The 27,096-nt window shown below is 42.0% G+C and overlaps 1 protein-coding gene across 1 annotated transcript; it reads left to right on the forward strand.

The window, feature by feature from the left end:
- Positions 1-1,579: 1,579 nt before the first annotated feature.
- On the forward strand, positions 1,580-26,889 carry LOC139449696 (sushi, von Willebrand factor type A, EGF and pentraxin domain-containing protein 1-like). The gene is made up of 24 exons (XM_071231199.1): positions 1,580-1,640; positions 2,205-2,441; positions 4,772-4,987; positions 5,458-5,649; positions 6,839-7,487; positions 8,984-9,153; positions 9,476-9,637; positions 10,441-10,602; positions 10,964-11,171; positions 13,008-13,198; positions 15,113-15,283; positions 16,237-16,470; positions 16,684-16,857; positions 19,296-19,478; positions 20,074-20,340; positions 20,740-20,928; positions 21,599-21,754; positions 22,175-22,405; positions 22,657-22,825; positions 23,200-23,321; positions 23,640-23,799; positions 25,041-25,153; positions 25,464-25,592; positions 26,469-26,889. Exons 1-24 carry the CDS (start codon positions 1,580-1,582, stop codon positions 26,558-26,560), a joined length of 4,638 nt encoding a protein of 1,545 aa, XP_071087300.1. The 3' UTR covers positions 26,561-26,889.
- The last annotated feature ends 207 nt before the right edge of the window (positions 26,890-27,096 follow it).

Below are 27,096 nucleotides of genomic sequence, written 5' to 3' on the forward strand. Positions count from 1 at the left end.
ACAACCCGTTTGACAACTTCAAAATTAGATTCTTGTTATGATGTCTGAGGTCGCATTTGCTCACAGCGCCTACCCAGTGGGTGTAACCTCCTGCAAAGCTTGAATCAAAGGATTGCAGTTCTTTAGCTGGCGCTTACTCAGTCGCTTCATCACAAGTCTCTGCAAGAGAAAGCGATTGATAGTGAGTGAGTTGGGTTTAACGCCGATTTTAACAATATTCAAGTTATATCGCGGCGTGTCAGCTTAATGAGGGAGGAAAGCCCAAATTGCAGTGATGCAGGTCTCAGACGTTTACCATTGCGGTGAAACCCACGAGCACGGATATGGTGCTGACAAACCTGGAAACATAATCGGGGCGAACCGGGATTCGAACCCACAATCATAGGTTTCTGGCATACCCAAGGGACGCAACTTTGCACAGCGAATCGCGGCGCCTTAGACGACTGGGCCACCCGTGCCCCCGCGAATGATAATGAGTGAGTGAGTGAGTGAGTATGGTTTTACGCCGCTTTTAGCAATATTCCAGCAATATAGCGGCGGGGGACACCAGAAATGGGTTCACACATTGTACCCATGTCGGGAATCGAACCCGGGTTTTCGGCGTGACGAGCGAACGCTTTAACCACTAGGCTACCTGACCGCCCCGATTGATAGTGAGTGAAAGAAACTTATACATAGAGAAAGAGAGAGAGTTTTGCTTTAAGTGATGCATTGATGTATGAAATAATCAGAAAATCATTTTGATTAGTTTGTATTGTATACCAATATATTCCCCAACCTTTTTATGCTTGCATCTGCAAGACACACATGTAAATTATCTCCCTTGTAACGAAACAATGTCTCATTTGAACTCATATTTATTGATATTATTATGGAGGTTATTATATGAGTGTTCATGTCATACAATGTTTACGAGACGAGTGTCTAAAGTCCGGTATTTTCCGAGTGAGCGCTCGGGAAATACCGAGTATTTAGGCACAAGTGTCGTAAACATACTATTTCATGAACACTCATATAATGTTCTTTTTATAACCGAATACGAATTACAGAGACGAATTTTAGTGTTTTCCTATAAGGACAGCAAGTCGCAACAGTAGCGGAACCATAATTTGTCGAATGACGTCAAGAATCTTCAGCTATGACGTTGTTTCAAGTGTGAAGTCATCTCGACTTCACGTCACAATAAGATTCGAATGACGTCAATAACGCCGTCTGGATGACGGAAATAAGTGGATTTTGTCTCGTGACGTGATATGACCCTAGGGCACATATGATTTTTATGTACCCCGATATATTTGCCCTCGTAGGTAATACACTGACGTGTTGAATGTATCACAAGAGTTCATATTTACGGATATTATATTGACATATTGCATAATAAAGTGAGTGTTATAGGTATACATGTAAGAAATTGTTTGTTATAAGTAATAATGGTAGTATTGCTTAATTTACAGGGAAATTTTGCGGTTCTCCATCCATGCCCTTCAGAGGTCTGAGTGTATCCTGCACCAATGGCTACTACTATGGAAGCAGATGCACGGTAAACTGTGACTGGAGAAAAGGATATTCGGCAGCATATATGAGCTATGCTTCATGTTATGGGACTGGGAGCTGGAATTACAGAAACTGGCGGTGTGCAGGTGGGTATGTCCTAGTGATGATTTTATCATCCTTTGTAATGTAGGCAAGTGACAACTGACTAGATCAATTATTTACATATAATTATTTACACTCTGATGTGAATGTCTTCACCGCTTCTGAACGACATCGTTTGTCATGGAGTGTCAGTGACATGTGGGAGGAAACCTCGAAGTGATGGATATTTCAGGCGTTTCAAATTGCTAATATGTGAGAAAAGTGTTGTTTAGCTTCTGTAGTTGATGATGGTATAAGGGATCAATATGGTTGGTTGGTTTGTTGTTTAACGCTGCACTCAGCAATATTGCAGCTTTATGACGGTGGTCTGTAAATAATCGAATCTGGACCAGACAATCCAGTGATTAATATCATGAGCATCGATCCACGCAATTGGGATCGATGACATGCATCAACCAAGTCAGCGAGCCTGACCACCCAATCCCGTTAGCCGCCTCCGACGACAAACATAGTCACCTTTTACGGCAAGCATGGGTTGCTGAAGACCTATTCTACCCCGGAATCTTCATGGGTCGGATCAATATGAATACGACAGACATACATTTCAGATACAGAGAGACCAAAGATCTTAAACTGCCCTGAGGCAGAGTTGAAGACGACAAGCAATACCTACATATGGTCTACAGTCAGGGCAACGGACAACTCCGGTAGTGTCACCTTGACCCAGGTGAAAGGTCAAAGGCCAGGGTCAGTGTTGACAGGGGGATTGCACCTGATAGAATACCGGGCTGTTGACTCTTCAGGAAACCACGCTCAGTCCTGTACATTTACAGTCAACTATGAAGGTGAGGAGCGAAAGTATTCCAATACTTCAATCACACAAGTATCTCGAAAACCCACTCCTTACAACACACATCATTCTATACATGCACTGGTCTTAAATCAAACCAAACAACAGTATACACCTCACACCGCCCAACAGACCAATCACCACCACATACACCGCACATCACACCATACAACACACATCACACCATACAACACATACTCCACCATATGACACACACCACCACATACACCACACATCACCATATGACATCTACTTCACCATTTGACACATACTACACCATACGACACATACTACACAATACGATACACATCACACCCTACAACACACATCACACCATACAACACACATCACACCATACAACACACATCGCCATATAACACATACTTTACCATACGACACAGACTACACCATACGACACATACAATACAATGCGACACACATCACACCCTACAACGCATACTTCACCATATGACACACACCACACCATACAACACACATCACACCATACAACACATATCACCATACAACACACACAACACCATACAACACACATCACACCATACATCACGCATCAAAACCCACTACACACACCACGCCATACAACACACATCACACCATACAACGCACATCACACCATACAACGCACATCACACCATACAACACACATCACACCATACAACGCACATCACACCATACAACGCACATCACACCATACAACGCACATCACACCATACAACACACATCACACCATACAACGCACATCACACCATACAACACACATCACACCATACAACGCACATCACACCATACAACACACATCACACCATACAACGCACATCACACCATACAACGCACATCACACCATACAACACACACCACACCATACAACGCACATCACACCATACAACGCACATCACACCATACAACACACATCACACCATACAACGCACATCACACCATACAACACACATCACACCATACAACACACATCACACCATACAACACACATCACACAAAACAACACACATCACACAAAACAACATACAACACACATCACACCATACAACACATATCACACAAAACAACATACACCGCACATCACACCATACAACGCACATCACACCATACAACACACATCACACACAACAACACACATCACACAAAACAACATACAACACACATCACACCATACAACACACATCACACAAAACAACATACAACACACATCACATCATACAAGACTCATCACACAACACAAAAAAAACCCATGCAACACAAACCCCATCATACAACTCTAACCTTAGCACACCACACAACACACATCATACCATATAATACACGCTACACAGTACCTCACACACCTCTCCATATAACACACAAGACAACACACATCATACAACAAACGCTACACCGTACACCCCGAACCGCTTCATGTAACACAAATCAAACAATACACCACATACCATTCAACATAGAACACACCATAGAACACTTACCACATGATGTAAAACAACAAACAATACACCACATACCATGAGGTACCAGAACACACCATAGAACACTTACCACACGATGTAAAACAACAAACAATACACCACAAACTACGCATGATTTTAACGTGCAGTATTTAAGCACTTACCTTCGTAACATTACGTAAGTGATAGAGTAGGTGAGTATAGTTTTACGCTGCTTTTACCAATATCAACAATATCAAGGCGGGGACTCCAGAAATGAGCTTCACACACTGTATCCATTTGGGGAATCGAACCCGGACCTTCGGCATGACGAGTAGTTTGAAACTTCCCTTTTTCTGTCAATATATACATTTATGCATGTAAAATCTCACCATGCTTTAAAATTTAGCAATGATTTGGAACACATTTGTCTCAAAACAGTCTGCAGGTATGGCCCTTTCATGTAACAGGCAGGGGGCACGGGTGGCCCAGTCGTCTAAGGCGTCGCGATTCGCTGTGCAGAGTTGCGTCCCTTGGGCACGCTAGAAACCTATGATTGTTGGTTCGAATCCCGGTTCGCCCCGATTATGTTTCTAGGTTTGTCGGCACCATACCCGTGCTCGTGGGTTTCACCGAAGTGGTAAACGTCTGAGACCTGCATCACTTTGGGCTTTCCTCCCACATTAAGCTGACACGCCGCGACATAACTGGAATATTGTTAAAAGCGGCGTTAAACCCATCTCACTCACTCATGTAACAGACAAATTAGGCTATTTCGCTTTGTAAGTTTTAACACAGGGCGCTGATAACACATCAAAACCTGAAATTTAGATTTGTCGATCATAGCCTCTATTTAACATTATCGTTTCAGTTCCGCCCTGTACCAGGCCCGCCGTGTCAGGTGGTGGCGACTACGACCCCGTCTTCAACTGCTATTCCAGCAACTACACCATGGGTTCGTCATGCAGAGCCAACTGTCCACACAGCCGTGTGCTGGGGAACCCGTACATCACGTGCGAGAGGCGCAACAGCCTCATTCCGGCCTCCATCTGGGTGGGACACAACAACTCCTTTCCGAAGTGCCACAGTATGTCCACCTGAATGTTACGTGTATGCCTGATCCGTGAAGATCCGGGAAAGAATAGGTCTTCAGCAACCCATGCTTGTCATAAAAGGCGACTATGCATGTCGTAAGAGGCGACTAATTGCGTGGATCGATGCTCATGATGTCAATCACTGGATTGTCTGATGCAGACTCGATTATTTGCAGGTGTTATATATACCCTGCCACCATGCTTGGTTTTGAGATTGAAATAAGCGGTTATTATCACCAGAACAAGACTCGCCGTCAATGAATAGTAAGTCTCGTTTATCTGCCGAAACAGATGCCATTCGGCGTAAAAAGGCCAAATAGTGATGAAAATAGTATGAATGTTTCACTGAAATTCAGCCATGCCACCTGGCGTTAGCGAAAGGTGTAAGCATGTCCTGTTCTACACACAAGCAATAAACAAAGCATCAATACAATGTCCAACTGTACACTGGATTTTGTTTCAGAGAAAGCATGCCCCGATCTGAAGCCGCCAAGTAATGGTGCTCTCGTATGTGACAAGATCTTCGGAGGAGAAACCTGCCAGGCTCAATGCCATGCTGATCATGATGTCCCGGGTGACAAGGCCTACCGCAATACTTACATATGCGGCTCCAAGGGAGGGTGGCTGCCTTCATCTCACGTACCTGATTGCTCCAGTACGTATTAAGTACATGATAAACTAGAATATACTGAGTTACAGCGAAAGTTCTGTTTATGTTAAACCTACACGCCAACAAGGATGAACTACAACTACAGTTTTTTCCCATTATCAAATTGTTTTCTTCGTCTTACAAACTGAAAAAAAGAAAAAATCAACGATATTTTTTTAATGAAAGATATAATTTGCAGGTTCGATCATTATGAAGAATGTTTCTGGAACCGAAAGCAGTAAAACAAAGTTGAATTGAAGCGATGGCTTTGTGATTTGCAAGTGATTGACCCTACACCCGTTTGTACCTTTGGTAACAGCTTGGAACTAGCAACTTTGTCCAAGTCATTATGTTTATATTTACTGTATTCAGATATCATTTGGATTTATCGGTCTATGGTTATTTACAAGTCGCAGAAGGTGGTACCATCCACACCCATGAATCCAAAATAACATCTAATTTCTGACTGATTAATATTACCTCACCCCTGAATCCCGAATACTACTTAACAAAAACATATGCAAGAATTGAATTCGCTCTACTAAGGCTAAAGGCGAAGTACAGGTACCTAGGCCATAAAAGGGGTAAATGTTTAGTTAAATTACAGAAAAATTAAAATATATAAAGGATTGTTTTACGTACACCAAAATCTAAACGCTGAACCTGCGGAAAAAATGCGATCTTATTTGCGTCCCACTTATCACACTGCTGAATAGACCAACAAATCCTGCGTCCCTGAAGGGCTTTGGCAGCCTCTAAAATATATCCCTACATGTACATTTCGACTAAGACAAACTATTCTTTCGGGGAAAATATTTTTACAAAATCTCCTTCAACACTTTTTAATCTGTATTGCAAATGTGCCATTGACGGAACTGTGGATAGGAAACAAGAAAACAACACTAAGTCTATTCTGCCCTCTCCCATCTACCAGACCGCAGTTCCCAGAAACACTTTTCCTTACTTGATAACAAAACGATTTCACTACCATAATCACTGGATTGTCTGGTCCAGACTGGATTATTAACAGACTGCTGTCATACACCTGGAATATAGCTGAGTGTGGCATTAAACAAACAAACAAACAAACAAACACTTTTGATGTACCTGGTGAGCAAAAGCAATAGTCACTCATGGCCATATTTTCTTTTTGTTGTTTGACGCACCGACCATAACAAAATTCATTCTTTTTCAGTATTGGTATTCCCTGACTCCTACAACCTTCCGTCCCATCTGTTCTACTATGGCGGGAACTGCTCTGACAATTCCGAGATCGCAGATAAGTTTTTAGAGAATCTTATTGAGTCATCAACTCACGATTGCGACGATGGTAAATGTACTGTTGAAAACGTCGACGTGAAATGTGGTGCCATTGAGGCAGATGACGATGATTTTCATGAGGAAGACGAGGAATATTACTACTACTATGAAGATGGTGATGACCTTGACCTTGAAGAAGACTATTTAGACGAAAAAGGAGTTGTTGACCTTGAATTGGTGGGGGAATATGCGAATGAAGGTAGCGAGCTATCGGAGAAACCTGAACCGACCAAAGCCTCTGATCTGTTGTTGAGGAGACGAAGGGATGTTGGCGGCATGACTTCTCCGACGCCTGTTTGGAACGCAACTTTACCTCCTGACAGCGGCGTAGGACTCAGCAACACTACTGATGTTGGCAACATGTCTTCCCCGACGCCTATTTGGAACGCAACATTGGCCTCTGACAGCAACGAGGGACTCGCCAACAATACTGATGTAGGCAGTGGCGCTGTAAGGAGACGTAAAAGGAAACCATTGTCCCGCATCGATGTCAGGTTCAACTGGGTGTTCACGGACAGAACTCGGTAAATTTAAAGTGAAATCTTAATGCTTATTAAACGTCTACTTTCGCTCTATACTAGTATACGTTAAAATGATTTCATTGTGGTATTGTAGTGAGGGACACGGGTGGCCCAGTCGTCCAAAGCGCAATTAGTCAGGCCAAAATCCGATTACCGCGATGAAAATCGGTTTTAATAATCTTTGTTTGTCAATGCCATTCTCGTGCTCGCTGATGTCACCAAAGTGATGAACATGCTCGTTGATGTCACCAAAGTGATAAATCACGTGTGATCTAGTGTTACCGTGTAAAACCCATTCTTGTCATCCCAAGTGGCAAGACTTTCCGTTAAATTAGCGTAATACTATTGTTTCATGCGTTCAACCCCAATGGGCCTTATGGTACCAGACCGAGTTTGAGTACCACAATCCTCCGGTTGTGTTCAAATCCCACTTTCAACAAGATTACGTCTGTTAGTCGCAACCACCCATCTTCCCGAGGCAAGGGAGTTAACTGACTATAAAAGACCAGTTTCCACCCTTGCCTAACAAGGCCACAATTATGGAGTAAGATTTTGGCTGGATTGACGAGTCTATGCATAGTCTAAACAAAATCGCGTAACGAACTCGACATTCGGTTCGTAAACAACGTGGATTTCAACGTGCGGATTTCGGTCGACTGCAGGATTTGCAAAGCATGTGTACCGACAACTAGGCGTGTTCAGATATTTTGCAATTTTTTTCATTATTTTGATCAGGTGCTCAAGTGATTTGATGCACTTCACGGGGTTAGGCCGGTCTCATTACAATATAAATGTTGATTATTGAGCAGACCGTCTTGACTCGGCGCCGCCGTCTTGTTTGAGGAAAATGCAATTGATAAGAGACAAGGAATCTGATTGGTCAATAGGAGGAACATAGGAGGGACATAGCTCGTATTAGCCATGGGTGGCGCTACGATCGAGCATGGATATTCCGGCCTAGTTCGACAAGGGTGGAAACTGGACTTTTATAGTCAGTTAACGCCCTTGCTGGGAAATATGACAATATATGATATGCTGGACTTCCTCATTGATAATATCTATTGTTGCCTTTGAGGCAAGAAGTACGTCTCCTCACTGGCACCGATTGTGATCCCCTTTTTGCTGACCTATTACTTTGTGCATCTTTATGCATTAACAATTTTAAATCTCTTCTCGGGTTGGTTAAAAAACCTACAAACAAAACAAAGGAATTTGGCCAAGACGTTTAAACCTAAAATAAATCGATGATCTGCTATCGCTTAATAAATTAAACCAGGGAGACGCTTCGCCTGTTTCATACTTACATCTATGCATAAAGATTCTGAGTGACAAAAAACTCCTCTCAAGACGAATGATTTCACCACCAGGAAATGCTTGCATGATTAATTAAATTGGTAAAATAAGCTTCAACACTGCATGACGTGGTAGGACAGAAATTTCTGAAAAACGATTTGAATTCACTCCACACTGATAATAGGTCCATCCTTTGTATGTCTTAGTCCCTTGACAACCGAGAATGTGACAGACTTCGTCGGTATCGTCCTCAACTCCACCCGTCTGTCCCTCAACGGCTCAAGAGCAGTAAACTTCATAATTGGAAGTCTTGGAAATCTGACTGTGACGTGTGGGCCTGGGAAGGTGATATCCAACGTGTCAAGGTCACTCTGTGGTAGGAACATTAAGCGGATATATATTCCACGCACAAATGATATAATTATACCATATCTAATTATGTCATAACACAAAGATTGTAAAACATCAGAAACTCCTTTTTCGTCTCAATCGTTTCTTGGGCGACTACTCAATTTCTCGTAATCCTTGGTAATGCGAAAATAATGAGATTTGGCTGCTACTGAATTTCAACAGTTCTGCTGTGTTCCATCTATACCAAACTAAGTTATCAGACATGGAAGGTTGTGAATAATGTGCATGCACTACTTGCTTTACTCGATCAGATATTGATGATGGCCATCTGTTCAATATTGTTACAGTTCATTGTCCACGTGGGACGTTCCACAACCAGGATGTTGACACCTGTGAGGCGTGTCCGGTCCACACCTACTCCGACACCAGTGGTCAGACACAGTGCACTCCGTGTGGTCAGATGACCGGTACAAAGAACAATGGAAGTAAAACTGACCGGGACTGTATCGGTGAGTGGCGGTCTTACTATGTGAAATGCCTGGTATGATTAATACAAATTGGTTATTTTTGCTTGTTTTAAATGCGTAAGTTCACCAATATACTCTACATCCCCTGAGTTGATATTTTGTTTTCTGAGGGAGCACTTGAAATGTGTCTACCATCCAAAACTGGCTTCCACAAGAGGTATCGCTTGGGTGAGATCAAGTATATCTCCAAGGAAATATCAGCCACAATGAATTGGATCCCCATTGTGACGTCATCTGTCACCATGATGTCCCAATCAAATAGCATCCCTTGCTTCTCTGCCGTGAAAGCTTATCTTCCCGAGCCAAGAGTGTCCATGAGCCTGTATCAAAGTTTAGTTTTCAGTGATGCTGAACCTGGTTAATAGGTCTACTTTTTACACCAAAGAAACTGGTTATGACGAAACATGTTGGAAGAATGAATTTGAATCATGGTAAATGTTAATACATCAATACTCGTGGATAGAGTTTAAAATTGTTTTAATTTGTATCGAGTCGTGTAGATTGAGATATATTTTATATCAAAAGACACTCGGGTGAGATTATATATTTATTTGTATGTCAATGTATCTACGTACGCAATCCTTCATCAACTACAAAACAACCTTGTTAACTCGAACTTCAAGTTTGGTCCAACAACGGAACACCAATCCACGTTGAACTCGCTATTTCTATATTCTGTCGATGCTGAGGACTTCGTATCTTCGTTATTGCATGTTGTTACACATACAGATGGCCAAACATAGATTTGAAAAATTTAATTTTTAAACCTTTTTTTCCTGAAACAGCGATGTGCCAGCCTGGCAATTTTTCTGTGACTGGACTGATACCCTGCGACCCTTGTCCTTTTGGAACATATCAGCCGAATCGGTTTGGAAAAAGTTGCATTCCATGCTCTTCAGAATCGTCCACTGTTGGAATTGGGAGTTCTAGCGCGAGCCAATGTGTTCGTGAGTACAGCTATGAGCCGCATTCCTACAGGAGGTTGGGCATGGATGGACACATGGCTGAAGGCCCTGCGTAGTTGCATCCCTTAGTGGGTTCGATACCCAGATTTGCTCAAATTATGATCATTTGTCAAAGATTTGCCTCAAACATTAAACTGACCTGATATATTTTTCAAAGAGGTTTTAAAGTATTTAACTAAAGAAACTGAACTGAAGTTTCGAATGTTTCAGAGAACGTTGATCAACGATAATTCAGTGAAGTTGACTAGTCTTTGTTCGATTCACCTTTGCATAATGGATCTTACCAATTCAAAGTCATGGTCGCATTCTGTATGGATCTTCATATCATGTTCATTTTTTTAAGCATTCGATGTACTGGTCAAAGGTCCTGTTCAGTTGAATTTTGGCCCTGTCCTGAACGACTGGGTAGAGGATTTGTCCCTCGCCTTCTGGTACCGCTCGCTGCCCCAAAGCAGAAGTAGCAGAAACATCTCACTTGTGCTCAGTCATCCCACCAGAGGGCATCAGATGACCTTTGAACTGACCACTCGGACAAATATAAGGATGAGAGGGTGTGTACATTCGGTATCTGTACTATGTGGTATAAATCCATCGGGATGTTAAGACATTACTACATTTATGCCCCGGGTTTCTGAACATGTATCTATATAGGAGGGTATTCATACAGGAGGGTAACTATACGGCTGGGGATCTATACAGGAGGGTATCCATACAGGAGGGTATCTATACAGGAGGGTATCTATACAGGAGGGTGTCTATACAGGAGGGTATCCATACAAGACGGTATCTATACCACTGGGGATCTATACAACAGGGAATCTATACAGCAGGGTATCCATACAAGACGGTATCTATACGACTGGGGATCTATACAACAGGGAATCTATACAACAGGGTATCTAAACGGCTGGGGATCTACACAGGAGGGTGTCTATACGACTGGGGATCTATACTACAGGGAATCTATACAGCAGGGTATCTAAACGGCAGAGTATCTATAAAGCAGGATGTCTATACAGGAGGGTATCTGGACAGCAGGGTATCCATACAAGAGGGTATTTATACAGGAGGGTATCTATACTACTGGGGATCTATACAACAGGGAATCTATACAGGAGGGTGTCTATACAGGAGGGTATCTATACAGGAGGGTGTCTATACAGGAGGGTATCTATACAGGAGGGTGTCTATACAGCAGGGTATCTTTACAGGAGGGTATCTATACAGGAGGGTGTCTATACAGCAGGGTATCTATACAGGATGGTATCTATACACGAGGGTGTCTTTACAGGAGGGTGTCTATACAGGAGGGTATCTATACAGGAGGGTGTCTATACAGCAGGGTATCTATACAGGATGGTATCTATACACGAGGGTGTCTTTACAGGAGGATGTCTATACAGCAGGGTATCTGAACAGCAGGGTATCCATACAAGAGGATATCTATACAGGAGGGTATCTATACTGGAGGGTGTTTATACAGGAGGGTATCTATACAGCAGGGTATCTGAACAGCAGGGTATCCATACAAGAGGGTATCTATACGACTGGGGATCTATACAACAGGGAATCTATACACGAGGGTGTCTATACAGGAGGGTGTCCATACGTGAGGGTGTCTATACAGTAGGGTATCTATAGAGGAGGGTGGCTATACAGGAGGGCAACTGTATAGGAGGGTGTCTATACAGAAGGATATCTATACAGAAGGGTGTCGATACAGGAGAGTACCACAGGGTGTCTATACAGTAGGGTATCTATAGAGGTGGGTGTCTATACAGGAGGGTATCTATAGAGGTGGGTGTCGATACAGGAGAGTGTCTATACAGGAGGGTATGTATACCACAGGGTGTCTATAAAGGAGGATATCTGTACAGGAGGGTATCTATACAGGAGGGCATCTGTACAGGAGGGTGTCTATACAGGAGGGTATCTATACAGAAGGGTGTCGATACAGGAGAGTGTCTATACAGGAGAGTGTCTATACAGGAGGGTATGTATACCACAGGGTGTCTATAAAGGAGGATATCTGTACAGGAGGGTATCTATACAGAAGGGTATCTATACAGGAGGGTATCTATACAGAAGGGTGTCTATACAGGAGGGTGTCTATAAAGGAGGATTTCTGTACAGGAGGATATCTGTACAGGAGGGTATCTATACAGCAGGGCATTTACACAGGAGGGTATCTATTCACAGGAGGGTGTCTATACAATGCTGTATCTATACAGCAGGTCATCTTTACATCAGGGTATAGGCCTGGATTTCCCGTTTGATGCAGTATGTGGAACCTGTTCGTGTGCCCTTCCCCAAGATAAGACTTGCTGGTGTCTTTACACAAACCAATACTCACTAACTCACACCGATTTTCATTGGTGGGTTATCAGTCAGGAGGTCCCAGTGAACACCTACGTCCCCCAGGACTTGTGGACCCACATGGCGGTAGTGTGGAAAGGCTATCCCAGTTTCGTGGACATCTACAGGGCTGGCCGCAGGGTGGCACATTATGGAAACGAAGTACCTCTGTGCTTCGTGCCGGAGGAAACAGAGCTTACCATCCATATCGAACAAGGGACAGGTGATTTTACATGGATCTTTTTTAATATTTTATATTAGCAGATAACAAATGTGTTAATAGATCACAAACTGCTTTTAACGCATGTACTTTTGAAATGGAAGACAAGACATTCTCAATACATACGAGTGGCGTTCAATAAGTTTTGGAACTTCAATATAAGACCAAGTCGTAGGATATCTTTTGCACTTTAATTTGCAATATAATCTCCATTCACCTCAATACACTTATTCCATTTGTCCTTCAAGCTTTTAATACCACTCTAAAAGAAATCTGCAGATTGGACCTCTAACCACGCCTCTGTGGCAGCCTTTACGTCCACGTCATCCTGGAAGCGTCTTCCACGTAGGGCAGATTTCATTTGCCCGAACAGGAAATAGTCACTGGGAGCAAAGCCTGGTCTGTAGGGGATTTAACTTTTCGAATCCATATTCAAAATGGCCTGTGCAATTCTCGACTTGTGAACCGGAGCGTTGGTAAAGAACTTTATTACAGCGCGTTGTTTATGTTTGAGAAAATCCATGATTGTGACCACCCTAAGATGAATGAAGCCATCACATCTAACTTATTGTTGTGTCTGGAACTTGTTATGACACGTGTCAACCTGGTGTTATGACTGGTGTCACACCTGCCACAAGTTGACATTGTTTGAGTAAACACAAATGCCCAAGTTGCAAAATTTATTGAACGCCCCTCGTACATAACGATGTTATATATACAGACCATACATGTATATGCATGCGTCTGTAGTTGCATTAATAAACAACGAGTAAGCCTTTGTGATTTACTTCCGATTAACCCCATAAAACACTACAGCCTCAATTGGGTTTGGAGTGTAGACTAAGTCCTTTAACCACCACCTTTCTCCGCTTGACAGGAACACCTGCAGCTAGTATTTCATAGAAATCAATAGAACGAAGATATATATTAATTCTTATATTACTTATTCAACAATTTCTTTGCCCCTACTAATTACAACCTGTTGTTCTGACACAGTTTAGAAACAAACTTTATCAAACATCAATGAAATTATTCAATGTTAATGTCACTTTTATTGTAAAGTATATGAGGTTGTGGTGTTCAACATATATCGAGTCATTATCGTACAAACACTGTTTGTTAATTATTTAACGCCACACGCGGCAGTATCCCGACTATATGACTGCGCTCTGTAAATAAACGGGTCTGGACCACAATATTCCAGCTATATGACGGCGGGCTGTAAAGAATCGAGTCTGCACCAGACAATCCAGTGATTGACATCATGAGCATCGATCCACGCAATTGGGATACGATGACATGCATTAACCAAGTCAGCAAGCCTGACCACCCGATCCCGTTAGTTGCCTCTGACGACAAGCATAGTCGCCTTTAATGGCAAGCATGGGTTGATAACCTATAATTCTAACCCGGATCTTCAAGGGTCTTGATATTATGAGCAACGATCCACACCGTCAGTGTACGATGAATGTCCATAGTCACCTAGCCTGAGAGGGACATGGGTGGCCCCGTCGACTAAGGCCCCGCGATTCGCTGTGCGGAGTTGCGTCCCTTGTGCACGCCAGAAACCTATGATTGTGAGTTCGAATCCGGGTTCGCCCTGATTATGTTTCTAGGTTTGTCAGCACCATACCCCTGCTCGTGGGTTTAACCGAAGTGGTAAACGTCTGAGACCTGCATCACTTGGGGCTTTCCTCCCACATTAAGCTGGAATACTGTTAAAAGCGGTGTTAAACCCAACTCATTCACTCACTCACCTAGCCTGACCGTCCGATTCATAAGTCGCCTCTTACGACCAGCATAGATGTCAAAATGTATTTATCTTGTTGGAACATGATCACAACATGTAAATAAATCGATGATGATGTAAACAGCAGCAGGGCAATACTGCATTATATACTGATGATTTGTTTTCAGAATTGAATTTGAGGGAGATCTACGCGATGCCACTAAGCAATGTCTCGAGGACTATAGCTCACATGGCCAGGTCCTGCTCACCTGGAGATGTTGGGTTCGATTCTCTCATCAACAAAATCAAGGCCTCGGATCCATCGAAGATCAGCATGGTGGTACCCAGTGTCTGTTCAGGTACGCTATGACATGTTTAGGTGAGCTATGACATGTTCAGGTGACTAGATTCAGAAGTAAAAGGATTCAGTGTATATACTGCTCAAAATAAGTTAAAGAACACCCACAATCAGAAGGCTGTGTGTTGTAATACCCACCAGCCACGACAGATTAACTAAAGTCAACTTCTCTTGAGAAGTATATATTAACCTGATAATCTTGTGAAGTTGAGATTTTACAAACGTAATCATCTCAAAATCACAATGTGGGCTAAGTTAGCTGTTCAGTAGATTTTACCGTTTCTGATTACTTTTGGAACCGAACTTGCACCATGAGGTTTCAAATGTTAAACCATGCGCAGTTAAGATAACGGGTAAACTAGCTGGCTCTACATTGAAAACACAAGTATATCTCCATTCTACCATGACAAAAAAAAGCACATGGGTTCAGTCAGAGGTTTTAAGTGGGTTATCGATCTGAATTAAGAGAATACCGATAATATCCTAAAACAAAAGCATGGCGGTGTATATGCTTAATGTTTTGTTTACATACATGACTCGCATATATGACAGGTTCAAAGTCACTGTTAACGCGAACACGTGGGAACCTCTCTTTTGAAATACTATCACTTATTTGTTTTCTATTGTGTTTTTCAACCCAAACTGCATTGCCACGCCTACTTTGAGTATTGTACGTACCACAACTTTACATTTGTACATAATATTCCCAAATATAGAATTATAATATATATATATATATATATATATATATATATATATATATATATATATATATATATATATATATATATAAATATATTACTATTAGCTTGTGTCCGTAGGTCAAGTCACCTGGTTCAATCAGGGACGGTTAATGTAATTTGAAACCGCTGATTGACTAATTGGAACTGAGTAATTTCAACAATTCATTGCAGAAGTGTGTTGTAGGATTACGACTGTTTTCTTTCCCTACAGAGATCGACCGATGTTCTCCAAGCCCCTGTCCCGAGCACTACTGTCGATCATTCAAGTATGGCTTCCAGTGCACGTGTAAAGGAGGCTTCTCTGGCCGGAAGTGCGAGACACCGCCGGACTACTGTGTCGTGGACAACAAGTGTGAACATGGCGCTCTGTGTGAGAATATCAAGGGAGGGGTAGCCTGTACCTGCACTGACGACTACAAGGGGCGATACTGCGAAATACCAATAGGTAAGACTACAGCGGGCGGACTGTCTAGGTAGATATTCTTTTCAGCTGCAACGCTAAATCATGTTTTTAATAAAAACCATGAGCTTAACTGTGTTTTCTTTCTTTCAAACTAAACCTTGCGATAATGTATTTTTATGACAATGTCTTAAAAAATTGATAACGCAAAACGAGAACACTTTTGGACACAATGTTGATGTATTGTGCCTCTTTCAGTTCATGGCAAGTGGAATGTTTGGACTCCATGGTCATCGTGTTCTGTGACCTGTGGCGGAGGTGTAAGGTCAAGGTCAAGGGCTTGTGACAATCCTTCTCCTGAGCCTGAGCTCGGAAAACCATGTGAAGGATCTGCTGAAGAAACATATGTTTGTAATGAGAACAAATGCCCAGGTAATGATCGATTGTGTTTATTGCTGTGTTGTACTACAATGAGATCGACGGACATGGTGAAGTGAGTGAGTGAGTATGGTTTTACGCTGGATGCTGGAAGGATGTTAATGGATGGATGGATGATGATGGATGGATGGATGGTGATGGATGATGAGGGATGGATGATGGATGAGGGATGGTGATGATGATGATGATGATGATGATGAGGGATGGTGATGGATGTTGGATGGATGGATGGATGATTGGTGGATGATGATGGATGATGATGCTGATGCTGATGGATGATGGTGGATGGATGGTGATGGATGATGATGAATGATGATGTTGGTGATGATGGTGATGATGATGGTGATGGATGATTGTGGATGGATGATGATAATGATGATGATGGATGAAATGATGATGGTGGATGATGATTTATGATGGATGATGATTGATGATGGATGATGATTGATGATGGATGATGATGACTGATGATGGATGCTGATGATAATGAATGATGATGGATGGATAATTGACGATGGATGGTGATGATGATGGCTGGCTGGATGATTGATGGATGATTATGTGATGGTGGATGGAAGATGATGATGGTGATGATGATGGCTGGGTTGATGGATGATGATGGATGGTGATGGATGATGATGGATGATGATGACTGACGATTGATAATGATGGATGGATGATGATGGATGCATGATGATGGATGGTGATGATGATGGATGATGATGGATGCATGATGATGGATGGTGATGATGGTGGTGATCGAAGGATGATGATGATGATTGATGGATGGGTGATGATGGATGTTGATGATGATGGATGGACGGATGATGACTGATGATGGATGATGACTGATGATGGATGATGAAGGATGGATGGATGATGATGGATGATATGATTGATGATGGATGATATGAATGATAAAGGATGATGATGATGGATGATGATGGATGGTGATATGATGATGATGTGGATGGATGGTGATGGATGATGATGAATTATGTTGATGGTAATGAAGGTGATGATGATGTTGATGGATGATGGTGGATGGATGGTGATGGATGATGATAAATGATGATGATGGATGGATGGAGGATGGATGGATGATGATGGATGATGATTAATGATGATGGCTGGATTGATGGATGAAAATTATTGATGATGGATGATGCTGATGGATGGTGATATGATGATGATGATGATGATGTGGATGGATGGTGATGGATGATGATGAATTATGTTGATGGTGATGAAGGTGATGATGATGTTGATGGATGATGGTGGATGGATGGTGATGGATGATGATAAATGATGTTGATGGATGAAATGATGATGATGGATGGATGGAGGATGGATGGGTGATGATGGATGATGATGATTAATGGATGATGGATGGATGATGATTGTGATCGATGGATGATGATGATGATGATGATGATGATGATGGTGGATGGGTGATGGTGATGGATGATAATGATGATGATGGATGGATGATGACATGATGATGACTGGATGATGTGATGATGATTGATGGATGGATGATGATGATGGATGGATGATGATGGATGGTGATGATGATGGTGATCGATGGATGATGATGATGATTGATGGATGGATGATGATGATGGATGGATGATGGTGGATAGATGATGGATGGATGATGGATGCTGATGGATGATGACTGATGATTGATGATGATGGTTGGATGGATGATGATGATGGATGATGATGATGATGGATGGTGATATTATGATGATGATATGGATGGATGGTGATGGATGATGAGAAATGATGTTGATGTATGTGATGAGGATGATGGATGGATGGAGGATGGATTGGTGATGATTGATGATGATGGATAATGATGGATGATGATGGATGGATGATGGATGATGGTGATGGATGGGTGATGGTGATGGTGGTGGTAGTGATGATGATGGTGATGATGGATGTATGGGTGATGATGGATGTTGATGATGATGATGGATGGATGGATGATGTATGATGATGAGGATGGATGGATGGATGGATGATGATGATGATAATGATGATGATGGATTGATGATGGATGGATGATGATGATGAAAATGATGATGGATGGATGATGATGATTGATGGTGGATGGATGATTGATGGATGATGATTGATGATGGATGGATGATTATGGATGATGATGCCCATCTGTCAATCTGTGTAAAGCAGAAGACCGCAGTTGTTTTTTTTAGACTTCACACTTTTCGAAATGTTCTCGGTGGGTTCGACAATGTAGTGCTTCCTGGGTTGCGTGTGGGGTGGGCAAGGGCCCTGAGTTGATGATGAGCCTTACCAGCCTGACTGTGCAAGGATCATCCAAACCCTCTTTCTGCATTTTTATCTTAATTTGTAAATAATAATTTTATTAATATCACAGTGTAAATGTCATCTCTTACTTTCAGAATGCAAGGCGTCCCAGTTAACGCTGAGCCAGGGCGTCAGTGTTAGCTGCACCAACTTGACGAAAGCGGCCATGAACTGTTCCGTGTCATGTGACGAAGGTTTGGTGTTCCAGGAGGATCCTCCATTGTATGAATGTTATGAAGAACTGTGGACCCCCAAAGCAAAGACTATATCTTGCGTCAGTAAGTACAGCCCCAATTTGTACACTAATATCAATAAAGGAATGTCACTATAACGTTCAGTGCACTTTAAAAATCAATAAAGATTTGAGGTTTGATTGACCCCAAACAAATGTAATGGTTGCAACATTGTCTGTATTACGAGGGACATTATGGAACATCCAACTATAAGGAGATCGGGTGGTCACAATGTCGTATTGGTGTGACGTGTTGCTTGTTTGTTCCCTGACTCTTCGCCATTGCTTCTAAACTGCCGGTAAAAGGAAGGCATATACCCCTGTTTGATGGTGGCTAAATGAAAATGAAAATGAAACAATCCAGAAATTTTAATCGATGGTGGTGTATTTGAAACGGGTATCATTGGTATGTTTTGGACCTTCAATTTGCTGTGTAACCTTACGTTTTGATAACATTTGGATTTTTATGGTTGAATCCAATTTTCAAATGGATACTTTCTTTTGCCCTGTAATCTATTTTTTTTACGGCGTGGACCGTTGTTCATGTCATCTGGGCTTGCTTCATCCAGTCTCGGTCATTGATGGAATATTGTTTACCGTGGCGTAAAATCCAGCTGACGATCTCATAAATGACCTTTCAGACTTCCAGATCCCAAACAACGTGGCGTTTAGCTACACCGTCCCCTACAAGACACGGGTCGGAATCAACATGGCTGCCGATCTCGCCATTATCCAAAACACGGCGTCTGTTTGCGCGTCTAATACTTCCTGTGTTCGGGACGAGACTTGTACAGTCGCAGTTGTCGTGGAAACGTGTCAACGAGACGCTGGAGGGTGCGCTCAGTTTCCAGAAGGATACAAGGCGAAAATGAAGTTTGAGGCTAATTTTGTTGTCAGTAACTGGAGTGGTAAGCATTCATAGATATGTACATTAAGGGGGAAGGGTTGGGGATTGGTGGTTGTTTGGGTTTGGGTGGGAAGGGTTGTGGGGGATAAGATTTATCAGTTGATGACACAGTGGTTACTGGAAATAAAATAGATCAGAACAGATGATTCAGATTTTTTCTGAATTTCACACATTCGGGTATCCAAACTGGATAATTCGAAATTTGTCAACCAAGAAGCAAATGTCTATATGGTATGCATCAATGGTTATGTGAATGCAAAATATCCTAATGTCATTTATTATCATGTCAAGGTATTAACTTCTTTGTTATTATATCGCAGTTGTAACTGAGGACAGTGGGTCACAAAAAACTAACAAATTCAGAATTCATAACCAAAATACAAGTTCATGCTATTTTCAGCCGTCGAAACAAGGCAGAATCTTGCAGAGGCCTACTCGTCCTTGAACAACAGCTACAATGACCTTGAGGAGATGTACGAGGAGTGCTTCCTGGTGACACTGACAGATGGTCCAGTCAAGCCAGGAACGTCCATTGCGGACAGTGACCTCTCGTGTCCAGTGGGATCAGTCCCAGACATGGGCTACTGTAGTGAGTTATCTTAGTAAAGTTCATAAGCATTTCGGCGTCTCGATTGGTGTCTTTTATGGTTGGTCAAATATATTATAATAACATATTTCAAAGTTCCAAAGGAAACATTGATTCCACAAGTTACCCAAAGTTTGGTGAGTGAAAATAAATCCATTTGTACCATGAACCGTTGGTAGGTATTGTGGACATATTGGAGTGAGTGAATTGAACTTTACGTCGCTTTTAGCAATATTGCAGCAATATTCCTGCGGGGGAACACCGGCAATGGGCTTCATATATTTTACCCATGTAGGGAATCGAACCCAGGTCTTGGCGTGACGTGCGAATGCTTTAACCACTAGGCTACCCGACCGCCCTTGGCCATATTGAAAATATAAATGACCGATAGTATGACTATATTGACCAATAACATTTAAATTATGTATTAGAAGGGTGATTTGTTTGGTAATTGTTTTCCTGGCCATTAAAATTATAAATTAAGGATACGTTTCTCAACTATGTACATGAAGAAATATATTTAAAGCCAAGTGTATTTACGCTTCTTTAGGAGGCGTGCCATCCAAAACAAATGGTATCACAATTTAGCCAGTTATATAGTATTTATGTTGTAATATAATCTCTCATTTCCAGGGTACACGTGTATAACTATCATTACTACTGTGTGTTACAGCTTCATGTGCCCCCGGGACGGTGTCCGACAATGACACGTGTGTTGCGTGCGCGCGCGGCTGGTACCAGGAGGAATCAGGGAAGTTACAGTGTGACCTATGTCCAGCTGCCTTTAACACTGAATACATGGGGTCAAGCTTGGAATCCGAATGTATAGGTATGAGGATTAAATGATTTACAATATTTTTGAAGTGAGATCACTGTCTTGTACTGCTTGACTTCTCATTCCATGCCTGTCACTTATACCATCACTGGTCACATCACTGATCCCTATCACCATATGTGGAATAGTGTTGAGTGTAGCGTTAAACAACAAACACACAAACAATACACATTTGTAGCATATACACCCCCCCCCCCCCCCCCCCCCCCCTCCACACCCTCGGATGCTTTAATGCCTCCATCCTTTAGTGACCCCATCACCGAACCCCACCACTGACCCCATCACTGGTCACATCACTGGTCGCATCACTGACCCCTATCACTGATCATATCACTGACCTCATCACTGGCCACATCACTAGCTCCATCATTGACCTCATCACTGGTTACATCATATCACATCTTACAATTGCAGCTCCCCCTGCTGATGCCTTCATGCTTCTCACTGACCCCATCACTGGACACATCTGGTCAGTCAACTTGTCCGACTTCACACACAAGGCTGTGGCTCTGCCGAACAACGTGAGACTGGGGTCATCTGCATACGACCCGGTCACGAACCACATCTTCTATGCTGACAAATACAGACCTGCCATACACAGTGTTGGGCCCAAGAAGAGCAAGACGTACATCAAGCTCAATTGGGGTAAATGGATGTTGCAATATTCTTAACACCGCTTTGAACAGTACTTCAGTTTTATTGTGGCATTTCTGCTTAACGTGGAAGCAAAACCCCAAATAGTTAGTGCTGACCGTCCAAGGATCATAGTCAGGTAAAGCCTGGCATTTTCACCCAAGATTAATTGATCCTGACAACTCTGTAGAACAAATTTGACGTATTATAGTGCTATAGGCATACTTTTGCCATCTGTTTGATGTAGCGTTACGCCTTTGCAGCTGCCGCTGTGGATGGTATATCAATAGATCCTGTATCAAGACTCATATTCTACACCGACAAAGGCAATGACGTTATTGGCGTGGTAACAATGGTTACAAAATATCACAAGATTGTGATCAGAGCTGCTACCTACATGCCAAGACATATCGAAGTGGATCCTTTACACGGGTATGTTTGATTTTGGGGGCTTCATGAAGCTTTGCCTGCTCTTAAAGGCTCATATGTGATTCACAAGGCCATGGTTGTCCAGATAATTAGGTGATGTCTTGAATGCTAACATTAGTATCGTGTGCTATAGGATTCATCTCATTCTGTTTTACCTGTAAGTCTACGTAAGAAAAAATTATTTTAAAAGATAACATCCCGACATTATTTTGTGACTTATATATACTGTCACACTAGATGGAAATATTGTGTAAATCATCAATATCTTTAAAAACAAAATGTGTATTTCTAAGACTAACTGAAATACAGTTGATAACACAAACTGATTGCTGCCTATTCTGCTGATACAACATCTCACGCTTCTTTTCCTTCATCAGTGTAATGTACTGGACAGATTGGGGCGAGGACAACAGGATAGAGCGGGCCAACTACGATGGGTCTGACCGACGGGTGCTGGTCAGTTCCATATGGCCGGAGGGACTAACACTGGACAGGGATGGTGAGAATTTAAACTAAGTAACTCCATATTTATGGCTGATATACTGCCGATGCTACATTTAATTTGTTTTCACTCATGCAATTTCCTCGGATTAACGCCTACCACAAGATACGTGTGTACAACTCATGGAATTTGACTAAGAGAAACAGCGATTCGCTTTGTTCAACTTCAGTATTCTACATAAGCTATATATTCTTAATATTTTGTATTGTCTCTAGGTGTGTGTCACTGTTGGTAATTGTGAACGGCTGAATGTTTTGATCACGACATAGGCCAACATTCATTCTCATCATTCTTACATTCACGTTTAATCTTCAGCCCAGAAGCTGTACTGGAGCGACGCCGGGTCCAAGACCTTGGAGATGATGGACCTGGAAGAAGGAAACAGAACTACCCTCCTGACGACAGACAACTACCCCTCCACCATCGCTGTCTTCAACGACTTGCTCTTCTACTCCGCCATCTTACCTAATTCCAGGTAGATATCTGTAACTGTACCCTCCCAGCACCGCCCATAATGACAGCTTGATATCTATAATGGTACCCCTCCTTTACACCGTCTTCAATGACTATCTATTCCACTAAATATATCTCAGACTGTTACCTTTCTGGCATCCTCGACAAAATCCGGATCCTCTACTTGATATATTTTAAAACATTACACTTCCAGTATCAAGGTCTATCTCTTCTATCCCGGCATCTACTCCTATATCTCAAAATGTTACCTTTCTGGCATCCTCGAAAAGCACCTCTACTCTATATATCTCAGTGTTACCTTTCTTGCATCATTGACAAACTCCTCTAATCGATATATCTCAAACTGTTACCTTCCAGGCATCCTTGAAAGCTCCTCTACTCCATATATCTCAAAATGATACCTTTCTGGCAACCTCGACATGCTCCTCTACTCTATATATCTCAAAATGTTACCATTCTTGCATCATTGACAAACTCCTTTAATCGATATATCTCAAAATGTTAGCTTCCTGGCATCCTTGAAAGCTCCAATACTCTATATATCTCAAAATGTTACCTTCCTGGCATCCTTGAAAGCTCCTCTACTCTATATATCTCAAACTGTTACCTTCCTGGCATCCTTGAAAGCTCCTCTACTCTATATATCTCAAACTGTTACCTTTCTGGCATCCTCGACAAAATCCGGATCCTCTACTCGATATATGTTAAAACATTACACTTCCAGTATCAAGGTCTATCTCTTCTACCCCGGCATCACTCACACCCACGTAGATATCTATAAAATTAGTGTTGCCCTTTAAAATACGACGCAAAGATCACTCTCCCAATCTGCCATCGCCTACAGGTGAGGTGAGGTGAATAGGGTTTAACGTCGCGTCCAAGATTATTGCACTTATATAGCGACGTGCATGTACATGTGTGTTTGTGTGGCTGCTTGTACTAGTCCGGACGAATGCCGATTTATAGTGCTAGCTCACTGAGATACCACGCCGCAGTTTAACATGAATACCCCACTCAGACGCAGTATACTGACTCCGAGCCGACCAGTCCTTGTTTGAGCACCAGACAGGGTAACAACAAGTACCATATTTTAACGTCTTTTGGTATGACGCGGTCTGGGATCGAACCCCGTACCGTCCGCTCTCCGGGCTGACGCTCTATCTCTACCTCTACCAACATCAGGAACAACTTCCCCAGAACAATGACATTTTCAAAATGAATCATGCAATTTGTCTTTTTAAGCAGCGTTGTGAGAAGGGTAAACGTGGATGGTACGGGATTCGCAGAGACAATGTTACCTTCCTTCCGCTACCTGTCAGACATCCACGCCTACCAACAGAGTGATTACGAAACAGGTACTTGGGTAACGCGTTCTGCTCTAACTAAAAGCATTGTATTGTTCTGGCACGTATCCGCAATAACCTGAGATGTTATGTTATGAGCGTGAGTGGAGTAATCAGTCTTTCTACAAAAAACAACAGACATCTTTGTTGTCACCCTCGGTTCATTTCAGTTCGAAGAGACATTTAATTTCCCTGTTTCCTTAAATATCATGTTATATTTCATTATAAATTGTAAATATATTCGTCATATCTTTTTTAATGTTGCTTTACTGTTAAAAAACTTATTATGCAGTATATAGCGGTTTATTATATGTGTTTATAGTAACAAATGGATGTACTGACAACAATGGCGGCTGTTCGTATTTGTGCTTCCCTCGCACAAACGGAACTAACGTCTGCGCATGTCCCGATGGCTACACTATGGATGAAAATGAGGTTGACTGCACCAAAAGTAAGTGTCAGAGTACTATAGAGTACTATTAGATTTAAAAAAATAAATAATAATAATAATAATAATAATAACAACAACAATAATAATAATAATAATAATAATGGTACGACCCTGAATATGTAGAGGGCGTCATGGAAAATGATCAACACAAAATCCTTTGGAATAGGCCCGTATACAGTCTCAGACATATCCAGGCCAACAAACCTGATCTTGTCCTTTTTGATAAATCCAATGAAATCATTTATATCATTGAACTTCCTGTCCCTTTTGACACTAATGTTATTGACAAGATTCATGAAACACATGGCAAATATGCAGACCTCGCTTTCGAAATGTCACGCTTGTATCCCATGTACCAAGTTGTCCGACTCCCCATTGTTCCCGGTGCCTTAGGTTTGGTACCTCCCAATCTGTTGACTGACATTTGGAGAGTACCCGGGTTTGCTATCGGCAATACAGCCCATCTGACAATCCGTGTAATGCAGAAGGCTGCAGTGTTGGAGAGTCTTCACATTCTCCGAAAAGTCCTGGGTGGGTTTGGCTGGGCAGCACTTCCTGGGAGAAATCCCATTCGCTGTCTGGGCTGCGTGTAAAGGGGGCAAGGGCCTTGAACTGATGAAGAGCCCAACCATACTGACTGTTCCAGGATCACCCAAACACTCTTTGCTGCGTTTTTGAAATTTTAATCTGTTTATAATAATAAGACAAATGTGGATGGAATATACGTCATTGCTCTTCAGCACATTAAAAATTATAGGTGATTTTGATTGACCATTCCCATTAAGAGATTAAACTTTGTACGTCCTACAGTATTTCTTCTCGACGTGATCCCAAATTGAAAAAGCGTATATTTCGTTATATTTTCCTATTTTTCAGAGATCAGCAAGTCGTGGTGGTGGGATGTGTGGATGCAGCCTCGACGACGGAGAGACGTGGAACATGTGCTGCGACAACGCCATGGGGACTAAACACCGATACCCCAGTCTCATTGGTGTCATTTGATTAAATATACGATTATTTAGCTTTTGAGCAATTATTTTATTTGTTTTCTGTAGCAGTTTAAAGGAAATGTATAGCATCAGATCTACTGTAAAACACGCTTTTTTTGCTTTTCCGTTACTTCACTGGGGTAGACTAGTGGCCACTATGGGTAAAGCTCTCTCTCGGATTACTTGGGTTCGATCCCCCCACATAGGGTACCATGATATCGCTGAAATATTGTTAAAAGCAGCGTTAACCCCAACTCACTCACTCACTACTTGACAATTGTATTAATTTAGCTTTAATGTTTGTTGTTGTTCAGTCCTGAGTATATCCTCATATAAAACTACTGACACTTTCTAAGTTGCTTGAAGTACTGTTATTTGTCATTTTTTATCAATTTCTCACAGAATAAATCTTGTGAAAATGAATTATGTTGTCCATGTTTTTTGTTTCTTTTCCGCCGTCAGTGCTCTTTCCGGTGAAGTGTGTCCTCCATTTTTTGTATTATGACTGAGTAGAG

This window comes from Haliotis cracherodii, unplaced genomic scaffold, assembly GCF_022045235.1.
Source record: "Haliotis cracherodii isolate W230 unplaced genomic scaffold, xgHalCrac1.p SCAF_8, whole genome shotgun sequence".
NCBI classification, from domain to species: domain Eukaryota; kingdom Metazoa; phylum Mollusca; class Gastropoda; order Lepetellida; family Haliotidae; genus Haliotis; species Haliotis cracherodii.